This window comes from Gouania willdenowi, chromosome 6 (assembly GCF_900634775.1).
Source record: "Gouania willdenowi chromosome 6, fGouWil2.1, whole genome shotgun sequence".
NCBI classification, from domain to species: Eukaryota; Metazoa; Chordata; class Actinopteri; order Blenniiformes; family Gobiesocidae; genus Gouania; species Gouania willdenowi.
In genome coordinates this window covers 49,364,527-49,388,525 of record NC_041049.1, presented here as the reverse complement: position 1 = coordinate 49,388,525, position 23,999 = coordinate 49,364,527, and the positions used below count along the sequence as shown (strand labels likewise).

Sequence of the window (23,999 nt, the reverse complement as noted above, 5' to 3'; positions counted from 1 at the left end):
AATGGTCATTTCTTTTCAGCTCTCTGCTATTTAACAGCTCACAAATCAAAACACACAGAGTAGAGATCAATGTCCTGTCTGTAATCATTAATCATGGGCAGAAAACCATGCTGGACTGACAGTAAACATGTGATTACAGTACCAGAGAATAACGAGGGAGGCATATGCATCAAAATAAACTTCCAATGCGGCCAGTCAGAAAAAGAACTGAGACATTAAGTCAACTTCAAAGCGTGAACGTTATGTAACAACTGCAAAGGGCACAGTTTTCCTGTCTAAATTAAATCAATTGTTTTCAAAATCAATAACTATTATTTAAGGTAACTTTTCTAAAGGCACAGATCTAAGGGTGTTAGATTGATAAAATCGATTTGGTGACATATGACAATATTTCAACATGCGATTATCGTATCAATCCAAAAAACGTCCAAATGGATTTTTTTTTTTTAAATCATGTTTTTTAACAAAAAAAACATGTATTCGCGCTAACATATGATTGGCCCGTAAACGCCTGGTCACAAGGTGTCAGTGAACGACATCAGACCTTGTTAAACAATCTCACGCCTCAATATATTTTAGCTTGGAAGTTGATTGTACTTTATTTTGATAAAACACACTGGGCACTTTTATAGATGTATGCGTTTCAATTTTTGAAGAATTTGACAGAAATAAATAATTAACTTTTTTTTGAAAAATGTCATTTGAGAGTTTGATAAACATACCACTTGTTTTTGATATTGGTACATGAATTACAATTAATTACCATTACCAAATAAATTGTATTTCATACTATTTAGTATTTGTAAAGGGGAAATTTGTAAATATTGATATTGCAATATATCATTATGTATATCCTATTGTTTAGCAGTGGGAGATATCCAGGATTCCCACACCTTTTTCACAATAATTTTTCAAAACTTTTCCAACATTTTTCGCCAAATTTCCATGACATATTTCTAAAGCTATAAGATTTTTAATTTTTTTTTTTTTTTTGCATATGCATTTCCTTGTTTTTAGCTGGTGATCACATCTACGCACGGTTTTATAAATGAGGCGGAGAATGAATTTGCGAGATCTTGTGATTCCTGCTCAATTACGCTGCCGGTATGCAGCACTTTCACTTTGAGATAATGCTCAACATCTTTGGGGTTGAACATATCTTAAACATTAAAATAAAATAGGCTATATTTCCAAAACAGTTAAAATATTCCATGACTTTAAGACAATAAAAATCATTTTTTCAAATTCCATAACTCTTCCAGGACATTCATGACTGTGGGGACCCTGTATATCATATCATATATGCAGATCGTATCGTCAGATTGATGGCAATGCACACCCCTAGGGTCTATACTTAAACATAAATAAGCATTTTGATCATTCTGAGTACATGTCAATAATACTTCCTTCTGCTAATTGTTTTGTTGAGAAAAAAAATACAGCTATTCAGCAAAAGTCTTTTGATGATGTCATCCCTCTAACATCCCTCCCTATAGCAGGCCCTCTGCAGTTTTCTCTGTGTAATGACCTCATCTCTTCCACCTGCACACAGATGCAAAAGCGCTCATGCAGCATCTCCATCATCCCCACAGAAACAAAAAAAAACCCTGCACCACAGCCTATTTGATGAACCATCAAAAGAAAAAGAAAAAGAAAAAAGGCAATCAAAAAGGAATAAAACAGGGAAGAGGGGGAAACACATCAAGAAAAAAAATCTTGTTTTTTCAGCTGTTGGAGGCAGCGTTAAATATTGGCTCTCATTAGCTCTCTTTGTGTTTGGTAACCTAGGACCAGAATGTGGGTTTTTGTCTTTTGTGTGCCTCACATGTGGCAGGAAGCCATTTGTGCTGCAACAAAGCAAAAAGGGAAGAGGCGCGCCAGAGGAAAAATGAGGAATTCAAACCGTTAATAATTCAACTGTCACTATGAAAAATACTGGAGTACTTATTGATACTCTCAACCTTTGCATATTTGACTCAAACTTTCCAACCATTTAATCATTTAAGCAAATAAATTCAACAAGGTAAGGTAGTACTTTCCTTTAAAGTTTAAACTTGGAAAAGTCACCAATGAAAAAGACAAAAACACAGAAGCACTAAGTGAAGAAATGGCTCAGCTCGGGGTGTAGGTCTTAAAATACTCAACACAAATGGATGCTAATGCAATTATGTTGCAAGAAAGTGGGTTAGGAGGTAAAGGGCTAGACACACGTCATGAGTCCAATAATAAATCCAAAAGTAGTGCCGCATCTGCTTTTCCACAAATATGAACTTCATGACATCCCTTTGTTAACCACCAGAGCTGTATATACCATATGCAGCTTTAGTGCTCCTGAAGAGGCTTTCCACAAGGTTTAGGAGGGAATTTTTAATGACTTTATTTTTGCAAAACACATTTGTGACATCTGGCATATAAAATCACCTGCAATCCCTGCTTTTCAAAAGGTATCTAGTTAAATCCAGCTCCTCAATATCAAAGTCGGTAAGCCATGCTTTTATATGAGCCTCACATTGTGAAGGGCAGCACAGAGATTATTAAAGAAAAGAGATTATTTAAAAAAAAAAAAAAAATTAAATATTACACAAAGTTGGGAGCATAAAGTTATGGTTAAAAAATAATATCATGCAAATATTATAATGTAAAAACGTGCAAATATTACACCCCTCCAAAAAAAAAAAAAAAAAAAAAAAAAAAAAAAATTCCACTATTCTTTTGTTCTTGTTTCTCTGCTCTACCCTCGTTATTTTTTATTTATTAATTTTTTTGTACAGTTAATCTTGTGTTCTTGTCCATGACTATTTATTTATTGTTTGCACCAACCAAACCAAACTAATTCTGTAAACTATACCTTGCAATAAAACAATTTCTGATTCTGATAAATGTAATTTTGAACTGAAGAAGAATGGAACAAAAGGAACATGGCAGTAATATAGTAACCTATCATAACAACATGCTTGAATTATTCAGAGGAAGCAATTACTTAAAAAATAAATAAATAAATAAATAATAATAATCACAACTCCCTGGGAATCAGATTGTACACACCTGTGGTCAATAAAAGGATCAGATTTAAATAAAATGGGGGTGAAGTCACTACTGTTGGTAATGCAGTGATGCTTGCTACTAGTGATCTATGAAAGAATGTGCATGAAAACAAAGGGGACACTCACTTTCCCATAAATACGAGCCCAACCCCTTAAAGCAGGACAGACAGGTTTGTCCCGAGGGGCCACACAGACTGGATCAGTCTGTTCCACTTTAATGTCAAATGAATGAAGCGGACATGTGGAAAAAGCATAACTCACTTTTCTTTGTTTAAAACTAAATAAATAAAATCCTATCCTCAGTGTAAAAACAACACAATGTGTTTTCTAACAGCTTTATAAAGACATCTAGAAAGTGATTTATCAGCTGTAGGTGAAGCGCGCCCTCTCCCTCCTCTTCCTCTTCCTCACATGCACGACAATAAGTTGTGAACATGACGGCATATTCTTACCTATTCAACGTGTACGATCCGTTTCTTTTAAACCTCATCCTGAACGTCAGGAACCGGACAAAGAAATCCAGAATGGACGTGTTTTTTCCAGCTGCTGGCCTGGCCGCACCTCGTGAGAAACAACTATAATACTGCTGGATGCGCGCGTGTGAACGTGTACGTGTGTGCGCGTGGTGAGCTGAACAATGCGCAGATCTCTCTCTCTCTCCCTCCCTCACTTCACCGTATCTTTTCCCCTCGTTTCTCTCCAGACTTCCACCCCTCCCTCTGCTCTCCTCCAACCTTTCAGCTGCAGACGTTTCCATTCAAATGCACCGGAAACGTGCGCGATGCGTGTTGCACAAAATCTCGTGTAATTTACATGGAGTTTGGTCTGATCGGCTTTGTCGTTGCTTCGCTGAATTAAATCCCGTTTCTTTATTTCTTTATTTTTAAATCCAACCAAAAAACAACCAAGTGCACACAGAATAAATGCAAATCTGTCTGTTTACAATTGACACATAAACCTGCTACAACCGGCTATAAATTAAAAAAAAAAAAAAAAAATCCGTAAAACGTACAATCCAAAACCATTTTATGCTAAAGTTATCAGTGTGAGGCAATTTCCCCCTTTTTTTTTTTTAAATTTATTTATTTATTTATTTTTGTTTGTTTTTCCATTCTCGCTCCAGTAGCAGCTCAAGTTTCCACTGTGTTTCCTATCTCATGAGATGTGTATAGTCCCACATACACACATTAATAATGTTCTTCCACAGGCTGGACACAAACCAGCCTCCCAACCCAGTCGCTGTCAACACATGAGGCTGAGGTGACCTGAGACTAAGAATAGGCGCAGAGATCCATTAATGCCATTTAAATCCAACGCAACCATCGAAACAACACGCTCTCCATGGTATATCGACCATAGTATTTAAAGTACATGGACTAAGTTTTGGTTTACCTATGTGCGTGTACACTTTACTAGTTAAACAAAAAGTGTTGCTAGTAGAACTAGTGAAGCCTTTTTGTTAGACGATATCACCAATATTAACATTATGGTAAATGGACTTGATTTTATATAGCGCTTTATCACCACACTGAAGCAGTCTCAAAGCGCTTTACATATCAGCTCATTCACCCAATCACTCTCACATTCACTCACCAGTGGGACAGGACTGCCATGCAAGGCGCTAGTCAACCACTAGGAGCAACTTAGGGTTCAGTGTCTTGCCCAAGGAGACTTTGACACATAGTCAGGTACTGGGATCGAACCCCCAACCTACCGATCAGAAGACGACCCACTACCACCTGAGCCACGGTCGCCCTACGCCATTATGCTCAAGTGGCTAATCCATACACACTGATATTACGCATGGATTAGTCATGAACATGTGGAGTCCATAACATTTCACAAATTATACTAATGCACCTTAATTACTTACCAACTAGCTCCAAACCAGCCTTATGAATGAAAGAGTACACAAGGATTAAAGAAAACAATGTTTAATGAAGTGTGGACACTAACAACATGAGGTCCAGTTCATGCTTTTATTTTGTAAAGCTTGGATTTCTTACCACAGTTGATGGATAAGAACTATGATTGAGCAGTATTTTATGTATGTCAAGATATCCAGATGTGAGGGTATATTAACACGAGTTGAATTTGGTTTGCTTAAGAAAAAGTCAGGTTTGATTGTCCACTGAATTTGCAGTAAAGGTGTAAGAAAAAATAAATAATTCTGCGATATATTGCGATATTTCATTGTGCGATTATCGTATCGATCCAGAAAAAGTCCAAATCAAATTTTTTTGAACATTTTTTTTTTTTTATTTAATTTTCTATGAAAAACCCATTTAATTGCACTAACATGCATAGCACATAAACGCCCGGTCACTAGGATTAGTTAAACTACCACACTCCTCAATGCATTTTAGTTTGGAAGTTGATTGCACTTTATTTTTCTAAAACAAACTGGGCACTTTTGTGGTTACTTTTTTGAAGAAGAAGAATTTAAGAACTTAACACAATCAGAATCTATTGTAGAAGCAAAACTAAAACTTAAAAAAAATTGACAGTTTGATAAACATAGCACTTGTTTTTGATATTGGTACTAGAATTACAGTTAGTTATCGTTTACTTGTTCTCGCAAGTTTAAAAAAATGAAATAAATTGTATTTCATACCATTTTTCATTTGCAAAGGCGAAATTTTTAATTATTGATATTGTGATGTCTATCGTATCATTTCGTATCCAATTACAGTATATATATGGGGATATATTGTACCGTGACATGTAAATCGTGAATTGTATTGTATCGTCAGATTCATGGCAGTGTTACCATTTATGTGAAGACGCTAAACTGATGCATTATCCTCAGAAACAACACACAAACTTTGCTTAAGGTGCAGATGCTGATCAACTTTAGACAAACAGATGTGCAGACAAAAAGAGACATAAATACACAAGGCACTAAAAACAATCCAACAACTTTGTACACTACAACATCTACTTAAAAAGGAGACACTTGAATTATTCACATAGAACATGCAGTCCAGCACGGCACTGGTGGGAATGCGTATTATTTTATTATTTTTAAATTCTCCCATTTACTCCCTGACTTAAATACAATTCTTTGTTGCAGGTCTTTCGCATACATGTGTGCATGATGATGATAAATCCAGGTGAGTTAAATGAAAGAGTTTTGGGAATACAGTGCAGTGCATCCGTGCACGGCTGCACGTGTGTGTGTGTGTGTGTGTGTGTGTGTGTGTGCGCGTGCAAGAGAGAAAGAGTTACTCGTCCATTACTGCAAAGCATCCTGCACCAGTCTCACGGCTCAAAGCTCATCTATTACAATAAAAGCAGCCTAGGACCAAAAAGTGCTGATCAATTGCACTGATTCAGTTTCACCACTAACCACAGGGCTGTGCTACAGCCACCAGGGGCCAGAGTAAATCAGAGGAGAGCAGGATGCAGGGGAAGTGTGAATATAAGTAACATAAGACACTGAGGAGCATGAGACTGTGACGATATATAAGGGCTGCTGGGTGGAAAATATGTGGTTCATGAAGAACGCTGTAAACTTTTTGAGGCTCCATTAGTTTCACTGGTGTCGTTAAACGGTCCTCTGCAGCTTTCCTTCTTAATCTATTCCTCCCTGCTGCACCTTAAAGTGCCTCTGGGTTTTATTGCTCCTTTGGCAGCCCCTTCATTAGCTTAATTTCCAGCTTCTTTTGTAATTCTTATTTCAATTCAGAGTAGACCTCATTTCCCATGCATACCTCTGTCCAATCTCTTCCGTCCATCCAGTTCCTTTCTGCATTCTAATTCAGTGTGAATGTTGTGCACAAACTTTAAACGCCTGACCATGCATACTAATAGAATAAAAAAAAACAATAAATACTGGTGCATAAAGCTGTCTTGTGGTTTTTTTCTCCAGAATGAGGTTCTAAATCTACACCAATAGTGAGGATCCTGAAGATTTAACATTATTGCCAATAAAGTTTCTCCCCTCACTCAATGCAAAACAGTCATTTTGGCTCCAGTAAGAAAGCTCTTAGCAACTTGGTTAAAAAAACAAAACAAAAACCAATGGGAGGCCATAAGGTGGTAGGCCTTAGCACTTTGCTTGCTCGTTGCCTTATTTTTTTAAAATGGAAAGATTCAACAACACCCTCCATCACGCATTGGATCACAAATGTTGTCTGCAATCTTGAACTAGAAAAAATCCGGTACACACTACGTGGCTTAGAGCAGAAGTTTTTTAAGGTGTGGAATGCATTTCTAGTATACTTTGATAAGCCAATAATATCTGTTTTCCCTTGATTTTTTTTTGATTTTTTATTCATTTCTTTCATATTTTTATTTGATGTACATTAAAGTTGTACTTACTATTTACAGTTGAACTTTATATGCAGTTGTCAGTTCTTTATCTATAATGGTGACAGCAAGGGTGGGTGTGGGTATGGGATTTTGTTTTTGCATGTTTTTTCTTTTTGTTGTGCGTTATTGTTCTGCATTATACTATGTAAAATTTAATAAATATATTAAACACGAAAAACAAAACAAAAACAAGATATTGGCAGTTATCTGGATCATCAATCCTGATCCTGGTTCCATGACCATTTACACTAAAAAGGCAAGGAAGAAATGTCACTATTAAAATAGAGGAGGTCCAAGATCATTAGCAGGGCAGTACCCGTTACCCCACTAGTGCTCTTTGAACTATCAGACCTCAGACTAGCAACCAATGTTTTAGCAGATGGTTCCCATGTACTGCACTCAGAATATGTTTTACTTAACTCAGGTAGGAGGTAGACTTCCTCTCTGTAAAAACAATCGGTACAAACATTATTTTACCCCACTCTCAGTGAAGCTCATAAATGAGCAGATTTCAAAGACGGCCGGAAGACAGACGTCAGTTGTTAATGTATTGTATCTGATTCTTGGCAATGTAAATGAATTCATGTTATTGTTGATGTTTTATTACTATGTGAGTGATTGAATGTTTGAATTGTAATAAATGAAGTGAAGCAGATCCCTCTGTTCAACACAAACGTCTCCCTAGAGAGACTAATGAAGACACTTTAACTTTGAAACTCAGAGGAACCAACCCAACATAACCGAGTCAAACCAGATTCAGTGATATAGTAATTACAAAACTCTCTCCTGGAGATATGGTCTGCAACATTCAAAAACAGAGAAAAATATTATTCTTATTTTTTAAACTGATCCAGAATCAATATATTGATACAGATCTCCTCCAAAATGAACCACAATCTTTGATGGTGTTAGCTCTAGCAATAGTTAAGATTATGTAGAATATCTATTAAGTGCTTTTGACAAAATCCTGCTAACGGACAAAACAAATGCACAAATGCCGGCGAAAAATATTACTTCCCGAGAAGAAGTGAAAAAAAACTTTATAGATTCAGAGAAAGCTGCAGAAAAGGACACATGCTTACAATCACATTTAAGTCTCTAGCACAGAGTGGATACGGACCTGCACTCTCCTGGAAAAAATCTAAAAAAAAAAAAAAAAACCTGAGACCTTATGAAATCCCTAGTGTGTGTGTGTGTGTGTGTGTGTGTGTGTGTGTGTGTGTGTGTGTGTGTGTGTGTGTGTGTGTGTGTGTGTGTGTGTGTTACGCAATTGAATGTACACAATGTTTTGCTGCCAAGAACCAAGCACCTACTGTTCTCCTCCTGCTCTCACACATATGGGTGTCCTCTAAATATGCGTTAGCACACAGAGCACAGCCAGAGGTATATATCCACTATGAAAGGGCCTATATACAGCCAGGGCTTGTGACGCCAGTCGGCAGTCTGCCCCTCTGTCCATCTTTCACAAACATATACACAGTGGAGAGCGGACCCTGTTATCCTTCATACGTCTGCCAAAGGGCCCCACACCGTTCTACTGCAGTCAGTGAAACAAGGAACAGTGAAATGTCTGCCACCGACAGAGGAGACGGATTGACATTCCCAAATGTCTTCTGGATGCCCTCAAAAGAAAATGTTATGTCTAGATTCTTCGGAGCCCTTGGGCCAGTCACTGTTATCTTATTATATGCTCTGAACGTTTCACATTTCAGCCAGCAAGAAAATGAACAGCAGCGTAACTCCAACATTTATCACTTCTTACGCATTTGGAGAATGTCAACAAACTTTATTTTGGTGCTTTTTTTAAAACTAAAAACAGCTAAATTCAAACATTAAAATAAGAATACACACTGATGACTATCGACACAATTTATGCCATTAAAATAGGAAAGAATTTTGAAGAGATTTTTTTTTGTGTCTTGTTTTGTGGGATGAAATATTGGGCTTCACTTCCCAGTACACCTTCAATGCAGATCTAGTATGTCTCATTTTAAAATAGCTATGATTTCTTATGATTGGCCTAAAAGTGGCAGAAAGGGGGGGAGGGGGGTTGGGTTATGTACTTTAAAAAGTAGGAACAATTGTTTCAAACTGGCAAATAATGGGCATGACAAATTGCGAATGTGGTTAAATTACAGAAAAAGAAGTGATAATGGGTCAACATATGCGACATTAGGTGGGAAAAGTGTTTATAAGTGCCGAAAATGTTTTCAAAGTGGAAAAAATGTGCAGAATAAGCATTGAATATGGACAGAGAAGTGCCAGAAATTAGAGTAATGGAGTAAAAATGCATAAAAAGAAGCAAAAATATGGCAAGAAAAGTGATGAAAAAAAAGGTTCTAATATGGCAAGTTTCATGTAGTTGCAGAAAGAGAGTGAAAATAAGCAAAAATGGGCTCAAATTGAAAATCTAAGAAAATATTCTTAGTTTCTTGAAGGCATCTGGTCTCACGACCCCAAGGTTGAGACCTTCTGCACCAAACAGTCTTTTATTGGTCAAGTTACGGCAAACTATTTGAGATCCACTATATTGTTTGTACATAATCCATTTTAACTAAAAGGTGTATACTTTTCTGAAAACTATCAGAAATGTGTAATGTCTATAACTGATGAGGGGATGCTCACATTTTCCTTAAAAAAAAAAAGGTCTCGGCCTGAAAAAGCCTTGACATTCTTTCATATCACAATAATACATGCATGTTTACAGCCTTTAAAAGACACTATTGAAGAGATATGAAGTCACCATCACCCATTCAAGTTAATATTACCACTGCTCCAACATTACGCTGGGCCTCATGCTGATAACAGTGAGGCTGTGATGCTACCTACTGTACAAAGAAGATATTGCATGTTTTTAATGTGGAGGGAGGCTGATCTCCAGCATAGGGCTAAGCATAAAAAATTGATTTAATAGATTAATTGAATTTGTAGATTAAAAAAAAAATTGTATTTTGCTATTTTGGAAAATTTGAGTTTATATATATATATATATATATATATATATATATAAGAAGAGGTTATTATTTTTGAAATTGTAATGTTATAAAATATGTTTTATTGTTTTTTTTTTAATCAGACTTTTTTCCGCCCCTTTGAGTGTTATGGTTATGGTTAGGGTTTAATGTTTTATTCACACTATGCTGAGATGCTAAAGGAAAGAGTTTTTTTTTTTTTTTTTATTGTAATGTTATATATGTTATAAAATATGTAGTTACCTGATTTCTTAATCAGAAAATTTAAGCTACTGTGAAGTTGCTGTTGCACTTTTGCTTAAACCATGGGTTAAAACTTTAAATAGTTGAATGACAGAGCCTCATTTACTGTTTATTTTGGGATTGTTCTATGCATTTTAACTGTTGAGGACAATCACAGCAATAAAGTTACACTTTTGACAATATATCTGTCTGCAGTCATTTTTAAGTACATTAAAAAAAAAAAAATCGAAAATCGAATCGAAACTCAAATCACCCAGCCCTACTTCAGCTATATAGCTCCTTCTGAAAGCATGCATGAGGTGATGCATTTATAGGTAGGACAGAATACTGATGCTAATGTCTCAGTGACTATTCAGTGAGGCATTGCAGATTTAGCCTGAAGTTGAATGGGACATCAAAAACTGGGGCCGGCTGCCGTGAGGTGAGATTCTTAAAACAAAAAACGTTAGAAAATTCTGACATTTTCTTAAATAGGGAAAAAAAAGCTACAAGTACAAAGAAAAATAGATACCGCATGTAACATCCATCCTAAGCCTAATGATGAACAGAAATATTGATGTGTGTTGTGTTGGCCTCTGGCTGCTGATGGACAGGCATTGCTGGAATAATGCTGCAGCAGTGTGATATAGTCATGTGATACTGGAGTGAAAAAACAAAAAGTGCCTACAGAGCCCATTGCATGCTGGGAAGTCCTAGGCTGGAAATCAGAGTTATGCAACAAGGGAAAAAAGGATTTTATGCTCAATGGATCCAAATCCCTGTTCTAATTATTTCTACTTCTATTATCTATACGACATCACCAGTGTTCCCAGTATAAATGTTGTGTATTGCTCACTCTCCCTGCTTTCCTGTGCAGCCTGCACCACCCATCCTCTCCTGATAGGAAGAACATATGTTGGTTGCTGAAATCAATTTGACGGAACCAAACAAAGTCACCAAACTGAACTATTAATTATTTTAAACAATAGCTCTTTGCTGCAGTCTTTGTGGGAAGTGGAAAGGTGCTGCCCTCTTGTGGCATAACAGCATAAAATATCAGATCTAGACAGCGAGGAAAATATAAAGTTTAAAATGAAAGTAATTTTGTTGATAAAGAAGCTGTAAAAGGAAGGTCCACAGAACGGCAGAGGCTACAAATATACAACCAAAGCACTACATTACCCAGCTTTATTTGGGATTAATTTAATTTGAATACATTTAGTGTTGGTTTGTTTAACCGAGAAGTGAATCTTTCATAGGTCAGTCACATACTGTAAGTTTTACTGTTTTTTTTTTTTTTTTGTTGTGGTAATATGAAGCATGAAATATAAAAGAAACTTTAAAAGACGCCGATGTAATAACTGGTAATCCACTCTACAGTGTCCAAATTTAATCAATGATTGACATATTTGATTTTACAGTGTTTATCAGTTAATCACATTATTAAAAGTCCAACAGAGGATTGGTGAAAGATGTTGAATATATATAAATAAAAGACATGCAGTATTGATATAACAGAGCAGACATGGGCAAATTTTATGCAGCCCCCAAAGTAATTACAAAAAAAATTAATCCAAAAACACTTAAATGGCAACAAAAATACATAAAATGACCCCAGACAAATAAAACGACAATAAAATGAGTAAATTACACAAAACCACAACAGGAATACACACAATTACTTTTTCAAAAAAAACAACAGAAAAATACAAAATGACTCCAGAATCACACTACAATGGCAACAAAAACAAAAAATGCACAAAAACACAACAGAAAGATACAAAAATACACATAATGACTCCAAAAAACAAAACAAAAAAATGAAAAAAAAAAAAAAAAAAACACACATTTATTCAAAAAATGCACAAAAACAACAGAAAGCTACACAAATATACATAATGACTCCAAAAAACATATATTACAGAAAAATACACCAAACAAAAAAATATAAAAGTGAGTAAAAAAACAAACACATTTATCATACACATGTCTTTACTGGCAAAGAAACCCCTTTATGACACAACAGAGTATGTACACCTCTTTGTACATCCAACCTTCAAACACATCCTCATTTGGTCACAATTGACAACTCTACTTATGCTACCACATAAATGCATAATTCCAATGGGAACTGTACTAGTTATTCTAAATCTTGACATGAATGTTGATAATGTGGCCCTTGGATCAGACAATCATATTTTTGTGGGCCCCGCTGTAATAAAAGTTGTCCATGTCTGCAATAGAAGGAGGCCACATTTATATCCAACGTTCCCCCTTTCAAGGTTAACTGCTGAAATTTTATATTTCATGTATGTTTATTTTTTACAGGAGACAACATTAACCCACAAACTGAAATGCAACTTATCTTCTCACCAATGATGTAATAAGCCTGAAATTAACCAGCCCTGATCCGCTTTAACTGCTGTTGTAATTCAGAGGCTGTGTGTGTGTGTGTGTGCGTGTGTGTGCGCGCATGTGGGACTTTGAACCACATTTCAAATCTCTGTGAGAACATACCAGAGTACAGGCACCGTCCAAATATACGACCCCGATACAGAAACATCAGGAAAGGTCACAGTGTGATATAAGGCAGAAACTTCTCTGCATAATGCACAAAGGAGGAATGATGATGATGATAAAGCAAGAAAATGAAGTAACACTTTACTTCAAGTTTGACATTACACTGTCATTATTATCTGTCATTATTATGACATGACAGCTGTCATTAGCATGAATAATGTGCCATGAAGGCTGTCATTAAGTGTCTTTGGGTAACTAGCGCTGGGATGATACACTTTTGTCTCAATTTGATTTGAATCCCTATTCTTGGGTGCGGATTCAATTTAAATTGCAATTCTACAGTGACAATTATCACTTAAATAAATAACAAAATAAAACCATCAGAAAGGAGGTAAACATGTACAAAACAACAAATTTGTACCGAACTATTTGAAGTTAGTCCACTAAAACTTTTATAGACAGTATAAAGAAAATTCTGACATTTTATTCTAAACATATTGGTCATAAATGTATTCCTTAACACATGTAAAAAGCCATTCAACCATTTATAAATTAATTGTGGGGCTAGGCTTCACAAACTGTATTTAAAATTTCTGTGTTCAGGATTTAATGGGTGGGTCAGAAATCATAGCCGCGTTACGTAACAGAGCCATCATTAGCATAAACCCGACCCTGCTGCTGAAGCACACCAAAATTCCACGGCCTCCGGTGGGTGCAATTTGGCCCCTAGCTAAAAAATTAACCACATATTCAGACTAAAACGCGTCCGCTGGTGCCACATTTGCCATTAATGAGCACTTTTCTACACCGTGATTTTGTTTTTCGCCTCTCGCGGGCGATTCTACCCGGTAGAGATTCACATATGCGGACTCGGGCAGAGCAGAGCTTTCCGCTGATATCTCGTTTGATCCGATCCGAGCACTTTTGGAAGCACTATCGACGCTGGAGCCACTTTCACATGGCTTTCTCCCATAGACAAAGTAAGGAGGAGGCACCCTTCCAGTGCGTGGGTGTGGTTCCAGCACCTCTAACTGACACGCCCCCAGCGTCTCAGAGCAGAGAGAAGTGCTTGTTTTTCATAATTTTGAGACCTGATTTTATATACTTAGCGATTTTTTTTCATCTTTCAAATTTGGCTCAGTGGTCAATGACACGTTTCTGTGGTGTGACAAACTCATAACACAAATTTATTTCTGCTTTACACGGACTTTAATGTTCATCAAGCTAATGCTTGGGGGTGTCAAGGTTTTTGTGTAGGAACAGTAGCTGGTCAACATGCTGGTCGTTAGGCAGCTCCAAAAGAGAAGTCACAATGTACTGCAGTGTGAGTAGAGGCCACATTTTTCTGTCTGAGCCACAGTTAAAAACTCTCTTTTTTCCCCTCATACTAACAACAGATTAACGTTTGCGTGGAAAGCCTGATTTTATTAACTTCTTACATTCCTGCATTCAGAAATGATCAGCGTACATTATTCGTCGTCGTCATCATCTGTCATCAATGCTAACATAAAAATGCAAATGCAAATATAGCTCCAAAGGTGTCATCACTTAGCGAAAGGTGTTCAAGTTAGTATACAACACTTATTCATGCTAATGACAGATAATGACAGCATTATGTATAAAACTTCAAGTAAAGTGTTACCAAAAATGATAAAGCACCATTTTAACTATTAAACACGCTTTTTTTCTCTTGTGCAGCTTCAGAACCCAAGTGATTATTACTGACAACAGCAGCGACAAGTTGACAACATTTATTTATTTATTTTTTTTAAAAAGGCTTGTGTGGAGATGCTGCTCAAGTTACTGCTTTTGATAAAAGGCAATGAATGACAGACACCCAGTTAGAGCGTGTGGGGGGGGGGGACGACAAAAGCACCACTTCCTGTGTTTGTGCACCTCGCTTCAGACGTACAGTGAGTTCTAGCCTAGCAAAGACAGAACAATGATGAAGGTGTGTGAATACATACAGGACAACCTGAGGACACGTAACAAGGAACAACAAGCACCCACTCACTTTCAGTCTAGAAAACCTCAAACCTCTTCCGCTATTTCTCATGTAAAAAAAACAACAAAAAAATAATAATAATTCAAACACTATGTTTTCTTAAACATTGTTTAATAAAAGAAATAAACCACCACTCCCTCTCATCAAACTAATCCTAAAATCCTCATCAGTGATTGGTTCTGCCCTCCCATGAGCTCCACGCAACACAATGTGACCCACTGCTCCTTTATGAGAGGAAACGGATGTGGGGGAACGTCTCACACTCACACCAACACTAAACATGCACTGACACATCGTCCACCAAAGGTTAAAGAAAAACAGCTCCCAGAGCGGAAATGCAGAGCACTACAGTTCCCACACATATGGCCGGAGATAGAACTCGTCTATTTCTATCTGTCACTCCTCTCAAATCCAACCTTTTGAAGTGGAGCCAAAAGGTCACTCTGTGGCAGTATTTAATGTGTTAAAAGAAGCTTGATGATTACAGGGGCTTCCATCTGGCTCAGTTTAAGAGTTAGAGGTTAAAATATGTAACAGACGCAGAGCAAAACTTTAAAACACATGAATATTGGAATAATAAAGTGCAAATAAAACAGCATTTAGTTCTGCTTTGATTAAAGTCTTGGTCAGAACCTGAAGGGGCCAGAGTTCTCTGATAAAGCTTTGAAAATACAACAATAATTTAGGATTTGCTCATCTTTTGGTAGCACCTCCTTGTATTTGGTGTTTTCAATCATATACTGCCACTTCACAAATGCACTAAAGTTGGAATGATATATCGTGTAACAATATATTGCGGTATTAAAACATCACAATATCTATCATCAATGGCACAATTGGTATCGTGACATCACATAGCAGGGGTGGGGGTGGGGGTGGTTGATTATTAAAAGAACCCAAGTTTGGTACACACACGGGCCTAATCATCATCTATCACAGACACATGTAGTCCCATGTTTAATTTTGTAAATACACAAAATAACCCCAAATAACATACAAAAGACAGAGAAATACAAAAGATGACCATTGAAATGCACAGAAAATAACAGGAAAAAGTACAAAACAACAAAACGAATGATCCCAAAAGCAAAATAAAAAACACAAAATGAGGGAAAATTATACCAAATGACAACAAAAGCACACAAAATAGGAGAAAAATATACTAAATGACACCAACAGCACCCAAAACAAAAACAAAATGAGAAAAAAATATACCAAATGACACCAAAGACACACAAACTGACAACAAAAACATACAAATATAACATTATTAATCTTCAGATTGGTTCAATTCTAAATGCAGACGTGAACTCTGGTAATGTGGATCAGACAATCAGGTTAGTTTCAGCCTACTGTGTTGTTGTTGCAATAGTAAAGCTGTGGGGAGGGGTCCCAGGCTAATCTCTTCCCTCTCACCTCTCCCAGCTGGCTCGCTCACTTAGCCTCATTTAACCAGCTGACAGCAGGTAATAGATCAAACGTACGCTCCCTTCACCTGGAGACTCTAGCTGCCCGCTCTGCTCCTGCATAAAGCCCCCCCCTCCGATGTACCACTCTGTCCACTCCAGTTTCCAGAGCCAGACTGGTACAGAAGGTAGAAATCTACAAACTGGGAGTAGACTAAGATCTAAAGATGGTGGGTTATAAAATAAGATATGCAAATCACATGCAAACCTTCCCGTTTCCCTGCTTGAAGTTCGGCTTTTTTACCCTCGTGGAAAAAATTATTTTTAGCAGAAAACAAAAAAGACACATAACCACCACATATTTTTGTATTGGTGTCTATTGTCAAGGGACTGTCGGTGTAAATCAGTGCTTTGGCTAAATCGTGCACATTCACCTTCAGAAATGTTTCTATTAATATTAAATATCCTTTAATGTCCTTTAAGAACAATAAACTGATCATTATTATTACCTTCAACACTAACAAAGTATACACAATTACACTTCAGATACTTGGCTATGGAAAACATTAATTTGATATCAACCATAGTCAAACTCTACGACTATTACATTTTTGAGTACATGTACACACATTTTGGTTTACTAGTGCGTGAAAACACTTTACTAGTGAAATAAAGTGTTACTATACCATTAGATTTATTAATAGCGCTGGGTGTCATGGCCAATTTCCTGAATAGATTCGATTTCGATTAATAAGGTTTTGAATCGATTAATCACGATTTGATTTCCATTCAGTATTGATCTTTCAAATTTTTCTTCGATATTAATAAAATGGTTCCAAACTTCTGACTTAAGTCAGGGCGGTTTACCCAGCGGGTCTTTATCTGCCATGTTTGCACTGAATGGAATGCACTCTCACATTGAGCAGGTGTAGTAGTCCACCAGACTAGGAGTGTGACAATATGTTATATATGTTGCAATATTTTAATCGATATGCTTGCGCTAAGTATCGATTTAAAAAAATAATTATATATATATATATATATAAAAAAAAAATTTTTTCTTTGAATTTTTATTATTTTCAAATCTTTTCTGCTTTTTCACTAAAATGTGCAGGTAGGTCTTCACAGAAATTTTGTCACTGTTTGTCTAAGGAACCAATATAATGTTTACTGGAATATTGCACTATAATGGTGTCACTGGTAAAAAAAAAAAAACCCTATTTTTTGTTTACAGAAAGCACTATTGGAGATACTTATTCATTTACATTGACATGTTGACACTTATTTACAGAAATGTTGCACTAAAATAGTGTCACTGTTCATAGGACACTTTTAATATATTGATAATCGTCATATCGTGAGATAATCGTTATCGTCAGCTTTGTATCACGTATCGTATCGTGAGGTATCCAGAGGTTCCCACCCCTACACCAGACTATAGTGCAAGACTATTAGGGTTAGGGCAAAAACAAATTAAAAAAAAAAAAATCGATTTCAGCACCTGTGAATTGATTTTGGTTAGTCCAGAAAGAGTTTTTACTTGTAACATTATAATAAAGTCTACTTTTAATACAAACAAAATTGTCCACAAATACCATGGATGATTTTGCTTTATAATTATGATGCACTCGAGACTAATTAGCCAAAAACTTTAAGAGTAAAACAGAAATGTTGTTTACTTCCTTGTACTACCAGCAAGTACACTAAAGTCTCATTAGTAGTCTAGTAAAGACAAAAGATAGAGCTAATGCAGGAGGGATTATAACCTTATTCATCACTTTGATTGATTGTAATATTTTTGAAAGCCAAGGGCCAGCCTGAACTTGTTTTTCCCTGTTCCCATTATTAGCATATTATGCAAGTATATTCCAAATTTCAGTACAAGCAGAACTTAACTATGGTTGATATCACAGATTTATCCTCAAACAGCTTCCTATACTTGGCAACTTCAAAAGTTTTGTGCATTTTAAGAATAGAAGCTTATTTTCTGTCTACATTTTCGAAATCAGTGCTTAAAGCAAAATCCTGCTCTGGTCCCAAACCTTGCAGCACCACTCTGTGTTTACAGTCTTTTGTAGCATTACCAAACAGTCGCTCAGTCTCTGTTATGTGAATATTATCCCTTTGGCTTAGAAACAGCCAGTCATTAGAAATATCTCAGAAAGGTCACATTTCACACGTCGGAGAAGAAAAGCCTTTGTTGGAGACATCGTTTTGAAAAGCTATGTACACACAGCCATAATAATGAACCAACAATGCACTGCAGGTTGTTCTCCATGTTAGGGTTAGACTTTGGTTTTCTGTTTTAATATTAATAATGATAATAATTTTAAAAAGCAATACCTGAAGCTGAGATGAATCATTAATGCTCAGTTGTCCACGTCTCTGGACTTGCTTTGAGTTCTCCTTGAAGACTTTTCAGCTCCGTCAGAATGCTTCGCTAGTTTTGTTGCCAACAGGAGGAACGTGATCAACTGGTTGACTGGGTGTGGATATGAGGGCATCATTGGAGCTCGGGATGTTTTCAAACACATTTGAGCAACGCCTCTTCCTGCCTCTTTATCTTTGTCTGCTGATCCCCCTCTCTCTCTCGCACACAGGTTAAAAAGATGCACACACAGGCCGTACGGGTGGATCAGAGCCAGGCCACACATATGAAACATATGGCTGCTAGTGCGAGCCACTCAGTGTCAAACCATTAATGCTTCCTCCGTCCCAGTCAACCCTTTAATCTCACTGAATGCCTGTTCGCTGTTTAAACTCATCAATGCAAAGGATTCCACATGTGAAGCCCTGATGCACACAGATGTACGTATGCCATTCTTTTTTTGCCTCGTCATATTTACTGTGCGACCTTAAACCTGGTTCCTTATGCGTTTTCTTGCCTCATGCCAGTCTAACCTTTGCCAACCACCCACAGAAAAAACAAACCTTACACACCCTGCTCACGAGGTACAGGATTTATTACACAACCCGTCCATGCATGTCTAACCATTTAAGATGGAAAGGAATCCAAGTCAATCCATAAGGCAGGTATATGCATGTATGTTTTTTTTTTATTTTATTTGTTTGTTTCTGTTTACTTGATCTCTTGAGCAAGATTCACCACAATGTTCATATTTCATAGAGACATGAAACACTTTTAAATTATCTGAAACAATCAAAGACTAAGGATTAAAATCAGTATTTTACTAAAAACAGTTTACCTAGAAAATATTGGAATAAATTATACTTTGAACAACTTATATTCAAATATCTGTCACTTTTCCTACATTACAGGGGCGGCAAAAGCTCCATGCATGATTGAACCTCCACCATGCTTCACAGACAGTCGACAGGATTAAATTGTATTTTATCTTTAACTTCACGCCTGCATTTGGTTCAAACGAGACTTCAAAAGTAAAAGCAAAGTGTTTGAACCATAGGAGTGAAAAACCAGCGCAAAATTGCAAACTTGAAACTCCAATCAATAAGTCCTCCTGTAATCTTCAACATTTTTATACCATCGTTCTTGCCATAAACTAAAGTATATACAACTAAAAAGAAAGTGATTATTAGTCACAAGGGATTGATTATTTCAAGTATATGCAGTGTTTTTGACGATGATTTAAGCTTTTTTTTTAGACCAAACAAATCAGTTAAACACAAAACCAACACTTTTTCTGTAATTATTAAGCAATTATAAGCTCTTGATGACTTTCAAACCTAGTTTATACCCTTTTAATTGTATTTTTAAGAGATAGCATGAGCCTCAGAAAGATCAAATGTATCATGAGCTCCACAACACAGAGAAAAGGAAGACAAAGCCTTTCCCAGCAAAGAGGTTAATAAGGGTAAAGGAGGATGAACAGCGATCGTGACATCACCTTCTACTTCCTGACAAATGCAGCCAAACAGGAAGCTCTCAATTGAAAAAAAAAAAAAAAAAAAAAGGTCAAGAGCGACACTACCACTGCATTCTTTAAGCAGCACAGCAGCACACTACATATGACATGCAAGTATACAGACGCTCATTCTTTCCCTTTAATGATATCAAATCAGTGTTCACAACCCAACGATGACACGTGCAGGAACTAACATGACAATAGTTAGATGGTGAAAGTGGGCTGCGTGTTTATGAATAATGGATAATAAAAAACAGATGTACATGTGACAATCATGGAGTGTGATAATGAGAGAATTCTAACTGCATAAAGCGTGTGTGCATTTAAGTGTGCAAGTACGCTGGTGTTGCCTTTACTGATGCAACATGGAGATCACTAATCCAATTAGTTCAGACCAGCCTCGCCTCAGCTACCAAGGACAAACCAGTATAGTACACCAAAGTCCCACCAGCTATTCACATTTAGCAGCTGAAGCCTCACCTGAGGGTCTTCAACACATCACCACCTACAAATAAAGGGTTCCTCTGAGACAAATGTACCCTAAATATATAATTCCATGAAGGCTTTAGCTCCGTCCTGCAGCCAACTTGTAATTTCAAGCACTCTGAAACCATTCAGGTGCAGGATTCAGAGCGACTTTATTCCCAGCTTTCCATTTCATCTCCCTCTAATGCACACGTCCAGCTCCATACAGCATATCTCTCCTTTGTCACTTGCAGCCTGGGCCCCTGCTGCTAAATCTCCCCTTCTGTCCTCTATTGCAGACCTCTGCTGTTTCTAATCTAGCTCCCATGACCCACGTCCCCGCTTCACATTTATCTCAATATCTCACCTATTGCCTGTGCAGCACTATGGAGTCCCTCTATCCTTTGCTCTTTATGAGACTCTCTTTGCCTGTGTCGCCGTCTCCTTATACACCGTCGTTTCTCGCTTTTATCCCAATTTTCCTTATTTTATTCAGCTTTCATCAGTTGCTTTTGCCGCTTTGCTTTCCATATCTATATCAGACAAAATAAATGATCAAACTGTGATGTCAAAAGGAAGGTTTATCATGTAAAATGTCCTGACATGGTCTCAGAAATTCTTGATGACAAATTGATTTCAAAGACAGAACAATCCAGCTCACATTTTATAATGATCACTAGAACTTTCACTGTTCATATTCAACCATTTATTTAGGGAACAACACATACCTTCTTTAACTAACACAAAACTGTGATTAACATAGTGTTTTTAATATAACAAATTATATCCTTTTAGCACTCAAAATACTTTGAACTCTGCCCCAAAGGCAGGGACATGCCCAGCCTGGCAACACAGTGAGACCTAACTTGACCCTGGGAGTAAACGTTACACAATATTGTCAGTTCACGTACAGTCCACACCTTCGCCCTTTTGTTGGATTTAAAAACAAACGTTACGCCTTCCTACTTTAAAATTATTGTGTGAAACGTGCCTTGATGAAAAGTGATGTTTGCTGGAAGTTTAAAAAGGTGAAAGTGCAACAGAAAATTAGAATCTTGGTGTGAACGTTTCCTTGTGACGAGGCTCGTCTGAAGAAGAAAAAATTATTTTATATTATTTTTAAAGTTTTATTTATTACAGTGAGCCTGTGGAGCAAATCCAACAAAATCCACTGCGTCTGTTCAATGTTTTTCTCCATTTCAAGGGTGTACATTCTTTGATGTAAATAAGTAAATACATACTTTTTTTTGCCCGAGCATCCTGTGCATCAACAACACTAATTGTTGCTGCAGGGATTCCTTTTAGCTGATCTTAAGGGATCCAGCTCCCAGCACTCCATGACTGTCATGTTCTCTGACAGAATGCTGGATGTTCTGGAGCCAACAGCAGTCAGTCGCTGGGAGCAAATGAGCCAGTCATGTCCAAGGTCTGAGTGGTTCAGCTGGACTAAAATTAAATAACGCGTTACGAAAAAAAGAAACATGTTGTGACCAATAACAAGAGACGAGTGAGGCACTGGGAGTGTGGAAGCAGCTGATTTGTCACGATGCCCCCTGCCCCTCTGTCAGGCTGTCATTTGCCCTCATCTCTGTTGATTGGCAGAACTGTTGGGGGCACTGGGCAGGCATGCCCATAGCATTACTAAACAACAAACAGTCACAATAGGGTGCCACTCACCTGCCAAGAACAGATACACACAGACATATACACAAAAGCATCTCCAGCCACATCAGGAGTGCATTATCACAAGGTCAAAGTATTCAGCATGAAATGTACTTATTAGAACACTGATTCTCAAACTGTGGTACGCGTACCACTAGTGGTACACGGGCTCCATCTTGTGGTACGCCAAATTAATCAAACATCTCTCAACTTAAAGTTTAAAGGTCCAGTATTATGCTATTTTTCACCCATCTTCATTTGTTCTAAGAACCCCAACAACATAGTATTTGAGGTTTATTTTCCCAAACTCACCTGTTTTCCAGAGTTTTAGCCCTCTGAAAAGTGATTTTTGGAGCAGTTCTAAAAACGTGCTATTTTAGGGAATACTTATGCACATTCATGAGTAGGCGTGTCTGTAGATGCTGACTCCACAAAACAGTTTGCTATCCACACACTCTTGTTATTGTTTTCAGCCAAAAACTACACATTACAATAAAACACATGGCTATTTAAGCGGCTATTGTGATTGTGAGTCAGACAAACACTGATCCACGGTATGTGTGTTTGTGTGGCAGCAGCAGCAGCAGTTAGTGAGTAAGTGAGCTGCTGTTGCTGCTGCTTCAAACACTCACCAGAGCTGCTACAACGCTTTCTTCTCCTCCTCACCACTACTTATTACAGGAATAATCCATTCAAGGTGATAGTCCACTGTTTTGTCAAACCGCTGCGTCGCTTTGGTCACAAACACGTCAGATCAAGTTAAAGGCGATACAAGGAGATATAACGGCTACTAAAAAAATGGAACTGCTCCAGGTGCTACAACATGGCTGCCCACTGCTCCTCAGGGAGGGGTTAAATGCAGAGAACACATTCTGTGTATGTAGCTTTACATATATGACAATAAAGTATAATGTATATTCTATATTGAACCACATTGTTGGTTTTACCTGTGAGATCGTTTGAAAGGGAGGAGCTTACATTCTTAAATAGGGGAGGAGGAACCAGGATTGTCAGGAGGAGGAGTTTCCGCTTGCTGACGTCACCAAGCGGGGAAAATCAAACTTGCCCGTTTGGAGCTGGCTTTTTACAAAATGTGGAATAATAAGGGAGGGAGGAAACAGAAGTTTTTCAACTTTGGCCCTCTGGAAGAGACTAAAGAGATGTACATCACTGTAGCAAAACCATTATCAAGTGATTTTTTTCATAATACTGCCGCTTTAAAGCTTGTGGTTGAATGTCAATAATCAGTGCAGTAACATTCAAACACATTGGGAAGGGATCAGAGTTGGCGGTTTTAGATAATAAGAGCTATTGAACTGAAGGTTAAACAAGGACTCTGGATCAGCCACACTGTTGGGTTTAACTGTGCTTGCGTTGCATGTATAGTCATGTAGCTTTCCTAACTATAATCTTCACTTCAATCTTTTTGGTAGCAGAACTTCTCATGTATTGCAAGGAAGGCGTTCACGCATTTGAATTTCTTCAGTAATCCATTCATGCATATT

At 37.3% G+C, this 23,999-nt stretch overlaps 1 protein-coding gene across 3 annotated transcripts in view; it reads right to left on the bottom strand.

The window, feature by feature from the left end:
* mob2a (MOB kinase activator 2a) overlaps positions 1-23,999 on the bottom strand; it is a 68,663-nt gene that overhangs the window by 31,100 nt on the left and 13,564 nt on the right. Inside the window, exon 1 of one of the 3 annotated variants that reach the window (XM_028448981.1) lies at positions 18,827-18,977. The exons of 1 other annotated variant lie outside the window; for it this stretch is intronic. In XM_028448981.1, coding sequence (XP_028304782.1) covers positions 18,827-18,846 — 20 coding nt within the window. In that variant the 5' untranslated portion in view covers positions 18,847-18,977. Of the gene's footprint in view, positions 1-3,496; positions 3,630-18,826; positions 18,978-23,999 lie in introns of those variants that run through there. One more of the 3 variants, XM_028448979.1, reaches the window with a different exon arrangement.